This window comes from Olea europaea, chromosome 18 (genome assembly GCF_002742605.1).
Source record: "Olea europaea var. sylvestris chromosome 18, O_europaea_v1, whole genome shotgun sequence".
Classification (NCBI taxonomy): domain Eukaryota; kingdom Viridiplantae; phylum Streptophyta; class Magnoliopsida; order Lamiales; family Oleaceae; genus Olea; species Olea europaea.
This window is the reverse complement of record NC_036254.1, coordinates 8,194,634-8,200,068: the sequence shown is the minus strand read 5'-3', so window position 1 is coordinate 8,200,068 and position 5,435 is coordinate 8,194,634. Positions and strand designations below refer to the sequence as shown.

At 37.5% G+C, this 5,435-nt stretch overlaps 3 protein-coding genes across 3 annotated transcripts; all 3 read left to right on the top strand.

The window, feature by feature from the left end:
* Positions 1-5: 5 nt before the first annotated feature.
* LOC111366693 lies at positions 6-800 on the top strand. Its single transcript, XM_022987399.1, has 2 exons — positions 6-632; positions 714-800. The coding sequence occupies exons 1-2, from the start codon at positions 6-8 to the stop codon at positions 798-800; spliced, it is 714 nt and encodes a 237-aa protein (XP_022843167.1).
* LOC111366466 lies at positions 244-1,646 on the top strand. The gene is made up of 4 exons (XM_022987222.1): positions 244-632; positions 714-854; positions 944-1,066; positions 1,149-1,646. Exons 3-4 carry the CDS (start codon positions 974-976, stop codon positions 1,545-1,547), a joined length of 492 nt encoding a protein of 163 aa, XP_022842990.1. The 5' UTR covers positions 244-632; positions 714-854; positions 944-973; the 3' UTR covers positions 1,548-1,646.
* Positions 1,647-1,819: 173 nt separating this feature from the next.
* Positions 1,820-3,044, top strand: LOC111366465. The gene is made up of 3 exons (XM_022987220.1): positions 1,820-2,298; positions 2,396-2,856; positions 2,939-3,044. Exons 1-3 carry the CDS (start codon positions 2,230-2,232, stop codon positions 3,030-3,032), a joined length of 624 nt encoding a protein of 207 aa, XP_022842988.1. The 5' UTR covers positions 1,820-2,229; the 3' UTR covers positions 3,033-3,044.
* Positions 3,045-5,435: the final 2,391 nt, after the last annotated feature.

The window sequence follows — 5,435 nt, the reverse complement described above, 5'->3', positions numbered from 1 at the left end:
TTACGATGTATTGTAACTTTTCCAGCTATGCGACAGTGCTTGAGGGGCTGGACGAGGAGCATATTGACTTACTCCGTCGATCGTTTTTATGGTCGTTCTATCCGTTGAAAGACGTGCAGTTTTCTGGACAGATTGTTGATTCTTTATTACTTCGGCTGCTTAAACCAGTCGATCGCGATCAGTTATATTTTGCTATGGACGACGGGAAGGTATGTAGATTCTCGATCTTTGAATTTGCCCTGATTACGGGCTTGAGATGTACCGGAGAAGAAGAAGTTAGAGCCCGTATTATACGAAATAAAAGGTTATTGGATTTATATTTTGGAGGTAAAGGGCCAGTTACACCACCACAGTTAGAGGACGCATTTAGGAGATGCGATCACATGTTAGACAAGTTGAAGTTAGGATTGGTGTATATACTGGAGAGTATATTGAGGTGTCGACATCGTAAGACGTCGATCGATCTTTTTTCATTGGATGTTGTTGATGATATCGATACTTTCAACAGCTTTCCATGGGGTCGGAGATGTTACACCGATACTCTTTATGTATTCAAAAGGGTACATACTATGCCGAAATCGGAGAGGGGCGATCACAAATATGATGTATATGGCTTTTGCATGGCTTTGCAGGTAAATATTCAGTGTAACGTAATGCGTGTTAAACTTTTTTATTAAATGTATATGTAAAGTTTTATTTTGTAATTGTTGCAGTTGTGGGCATATGAGGCTATCCCTGCTTTGGGTAGCAAATGGGCGATCAGAAGGGAGACCAGTTGCCCACGAATGCTTCATTGGTGAGCACATGAAAAGCCATCGGCTAAAGATTTGACAGTTATCCTCGACGATCCTCAAGTGAGTATTATATATTTGCAATTTATATTGTACATACATTTACTCGGCTTGATACATGCTCGTTAATACGTTGAAATATGATACGTTAGCTCGAAGTTCATGCTGAGTTGGTTGTTTTGATGGAAGAGGAAGATGCAATATATGTACATGAATTACTTGTTCCATCTACTGAAGACGATCCAATATTTGAGTCCGTTCCGGATAGAAATATAGTACGTTTATTTAAGATCATTATTTATTTTGACTTATAAATTCATGTGTGGATTATTAATATTAATTGTCTTCTCTGTGTAGGAGCGTCATCCGGAACTTCCACTTAGGAGATCTCCTTCGCCTCCACCGATGAGATCTCCGTCGCCTCCACCGATAAGATCACCTCTACCGCCATTATCTCATTCTTCGAGGATATCTCCGTCTCCCGTACCCACCCACGTCCCACGTGGATTGTCTACACCCAGTCAGACCCGTCGTTCAGATGATTTCTTTGCACGCATGACCGTCATTATTAGAGAGGAACTGGGAACGATGCGACGTGATTTTATGACAGAGGTAGTCGCACTACGAGAGGAGATAGGGGTGTTGCAACGGGATTTTACGACAGAGATCGTCGCAGTACGAGAGGAGATAGGGGTGCTGCGACGAGATTTTACGACAGATGTAGTAACTTTGCGAGATGAGATTGGAGTGCTGTGACGAGATATAGGAGACCTTCATACTGAGGTTGCAGCACTTCGAGGCGATGTAGCAGGCGTCCGAGGGAATGTCGGGGAGACTGGTGTTCCTCGAGATTGGTGGGCAACGGTCGCAAAAATCGATGATTTTTTTGGTTCGGTGCCGGAGGCTGGGAGGGAGGGGTGGAGGTCGGGTAGGAGGAGCCAGAGGAGGCCGAGATGCCCGAGGTGGAGGTCTCAGAGGAGGTCGAGATAGAGGGGGTGGAGGGAGGGACAGGGGTGGCCTAGGAGGTAGCGGAGGGGACATCAGAGGTGGTAGTAGAGGGGGATGATCAGGTTGCGGAGAAGGAAAGGACGCCAGAGATGACGGATGACGAGGTAGTATTCGTGTCGAAGGGGGCGACGGAGGTCCCAAAGGGTAAGAAGCGTGCTATTGACGCGCCAGAGCTGATGGTCGGTAAGAGATCAAGATTGCCGTCACAGTACATCGTTTCTCCATACACGGCCGAGGCGAAGAGAAGGGGGTTTGTGGATGGGGCGTTCTCCAATCTTTTTCGCGACGTCGACCCAGTCAGACAGAAGGCGTTCGATGATTGGTTCAAATCCCTTAAGTCCAAATAAGTATTTTATGATTTTGCTACTATTTTTTTGTATTTTTCGTAACTGTTTTTTCATTTTTCAGAGATAGTTATACCATCGGCTGTATGACCGTGCCCAATGCTAAAAAGTGGTTTGAAGACGTACTGACGACCTCAGCTTGGTTCGCTGATGATGTAAGTGTTTTGAGTTTCCGTTTATTATATTTATAGAAGTTGTTGGTTCATTTCCTTAAATGAATCTATCTTTTTTGTTGGTATTTTTTTGTTTCAGCATATCGACTTGGCTATGGAATTGTTACGCGATCGGGCGCGAAGATACCCGAGATCTTATGACAGTCCTAGTCGAGTTATCCTTAGCTCTGAGTTCGCTCGTGTCATAGATATTGAGCATCACGAGCTCCTAAGCAAAGGGAATGATTATGTTCTGTGTGAGTACATGCTGGAGTGGGTGATTGGACTACAATTGAGGTGCGAAAAGTCGTGGACGGATTGTACACATATGTACATTCCAGTGATCGCGAACTCACATTGTTTTTCGGTGGAGATCGTATTTGCTGATTCCACCATATATGTGTACGACTCTGATCATAGCTGTTTGACACAAAGTCAACTAGAGCAAATACTGGAGCCATTGGCTGCAATCGTGCCCATGATGGCTAGTCATGCGATGATTCGAGTAAATGATAGATTAGCCATTGTGCGGAATATGACGACGGCGAGACAAGAAAGATCGTAAAGATTTACAACTTTTTAATTTTCAGATTTAATTTTCAATTATATGTTATGGAACTAATATATTCTACTTCTGTTGTAGGGGTGACTGTGGCTTATTTGCAATCAAGTACATAGAGTTCTTGAGCATTGGTCGCAATGTTGATACAATAAATCAGTCTTGGATTGATATGTAGAGGCATAAATTAGCTTGCGACTTGTATGAATATAACTGTGATCCTTAGTGCATTGTATATTATTTTATTAAAATGTAAATGTTGTTTACATCAGTAGGATTCGTGTTGTACTGAAAGAAAGAAATAATCGAAATAGAGTTTATTGTATGATATTTTTTTGAAAATGTAAAAAAAAAATTATTTAATTGTGATTCAAATTTTTAATTTAATTGTATATTTATTGCAATTTTTTAATAGTTGATTTGGATCATATAATGATAATCGGGAATTAAATGGACTCAATCGGATGCAATTGGAAAAAAAATGACCAATTCATGTAATATTTGGTTCGAAAAAAGCTTTAAAAATTTTGGGGATCTAATTGCAACTTTTTAATAGTTGATTCGAAACATAAAACGATAATCGAGAATTAAATTGACTCAGTTGGATTCAATTGAAACAAAAATGACTGATTCATGTAATGTTTGGTTGAAAATGGCTTTAAAAATTTTGGGGACCTAATTGCAAATTTTGGGGACCAATTAAGAGAATTAATTAAAGAAATAGTAAAACGAAAAATCGAATAAATATTATTATTTTTATTCAAATAAATAATCGAAATAGAGCAATTAAATATGAAATAAATAATATGCATAATTAACGAAATATTTAACGAATAAATTAAATTGAATAATATTTTTTTTTACTTAACCAATTAAAATAATTAATTAAAGAAATAGTAAAACGAAAAATCGAATAAATATTATTATTTTTATTCAAATAAATAATCGAAATAGAGCAATTAAATATGAAATAAATAATATGCATAATTAACGAAATATTTAACGAATAAATTAAATTGAATAATATTTTTTTTTACTTAACCAATTAAAATAATTAATTAAAGAAATAGTAAAACGAAAAATCGAATAAATATTATTATTTTTATTCAAATAAATAATCGAAATAGAGTAATTAAATATGAAATAAATAAAACACATAATTAACGAAATATTTAAAGAATAAATTAAATTGAATAATATTTTTTTTACCTAACCAATTAAGATAATTAATTAAAGAACTAGTGAAACGAAAAATCGAATAAATATTATTATTTTTATTCACATAAATAATCGAAATAAAGTAATTAAATATGAAATAAATAAAACACATGATTAACGAAATATTTTTTTTACTTAACCAATTAAGATAATTAATTAAAGAAATAGTAATCTCTCCATATTGTTAGTTAATATATATCGTTGTCTCACTTGTTTTAAAAGAAAACAAACAAATACATGACACATAGAAAATACATATGACAAATGTGATAAAGATTAAAAAGAGTAATTAAACAATGTGATAAAGATTACATCCGATTTAAATTCAGAAAATCACAAACACGTGACAAATAGAGAATACATATGATTTATATAGATACTACACATCCGTCGAGTCATTGTTTAGTGGGATCTGACTTGTACAAAATCGACGTGTATGTCCTATAGTGCCGCACCTCCCGCACTTACGCGGTTGTGGAAACTCTCTTGTAGATGGTATTCTAGACGTCCGTCTACGATCAGGAGTACGCGGTGGAGCTTCAGGTGGCAACAAATTATTAAGTGCTACAATATAATCAGGAACTTCTCACTCGGCTTCATTCGGTAGAGGAAATATAGTTTCGGCATAAGCTGCTCTTCAAAAATCAGTCATATAATAATGACTGCACAAGCTGTGTGGTGGAAAATCCTCTATACATAGCCACTGCGACAGCATGTGCACATGGAAAACTTTCCAACTGAAATTTTCTACACGTGCAAGTATTGTCATTCAAGTCTACAATGTATCCAACATTACGCCTGCATCTCACGGAGAAGCGAAATTGATCTAGTGGTTCCACAAATAGAGCTTTTGCCACTTCCAGAGTTTTGAATAGTCGATCTTCCTGTGCCGGAGCTAGCACACTCGTGCAATTTTGGGATTCTTCACGTCGGTCATAAAACCACTGTTGCAACTTGCTACGAATATATTCAATCATTGCGAGAATCGGTAACTCTCGATCCTTCTTGAATGATGCATTGAGCGACTCTGCATTATTCGATGTCATCATGTTGTATCGACGTCCTGGAAAATGTGACCGAGCCCAATGTTCGACCCCCATATCTGATAGATATTCCCATGCACTTTCTGATTTATGTTCTATTTCGCCCATGAACTTTGTAAACTCTTCAAAGCTGTAAGCTTCTGCAGCTCTCCTAAACAATGCAACGATACCACTGTCCCGGTACCTAGTCTTCAGATTGCCCTGAATGTGGTACATGCAATAACCATGATGTGCTTCTGGAAAAACTTCGGCTATACCATTTATTATTGACTGCCCCCGGTCAGTCACAAATGCAAGGTTCTCGATGTTCCCAATTACTT

Excerpts from the sequence above, each read along its gene's own strand:
- LOC111366693 (XM_022987399.1), top strand. The coding sequence starts at position 6 with ATGTATTGTAACTTTTCCAGCTATGCGACAGTGCTTGAGGGGCTGGAC. Across the intron at positions 633-713 it reads GCTTTTGCATGGCTTTGCAG|TTGTGGGCATATGAGGCTAT; the intron begins GTAAATATTCAG and ends TAATTGTTGCAG.
- LOC111366466 (XM_022987222.1), top strand. The coding sequence starts at position 974 with ATGGAAGAGGAAGATGCAATATATGTACATGAATTACTTGTTCCATCT. Across the intron at positions 1,067-1,148 it reads CCGTTCCGGATAGAAATATA|GAGCGTCATCCGGAACTTCC; the intron begins GTACGTTTATTT and ends TTCTCTGTGTAG.
- LOC111366465 (XM_022987220.1), top strand. The coding sequence starts at position 2,230 with ATGACCGTGCCCAATGCTAAAAAGTGGTTTGAAGACGTACTGACGACC. Across the intron at positions 2,299-2,395 it reads CAGCTTGGTTCGCTGATGAT|CATATCGACTTGGCTATGGA; the intron begins GTAAGTGTTTTG and ends TTTTTGTTTCAG. Across the intron at positions 2,857-2,938 it reads ACGGCGAGACAAGAAAGATC|GGGTGACTGTGGCTTATTTG; the intron begins GTAAAGATTTAC and ends CTTCTGTTGTAG.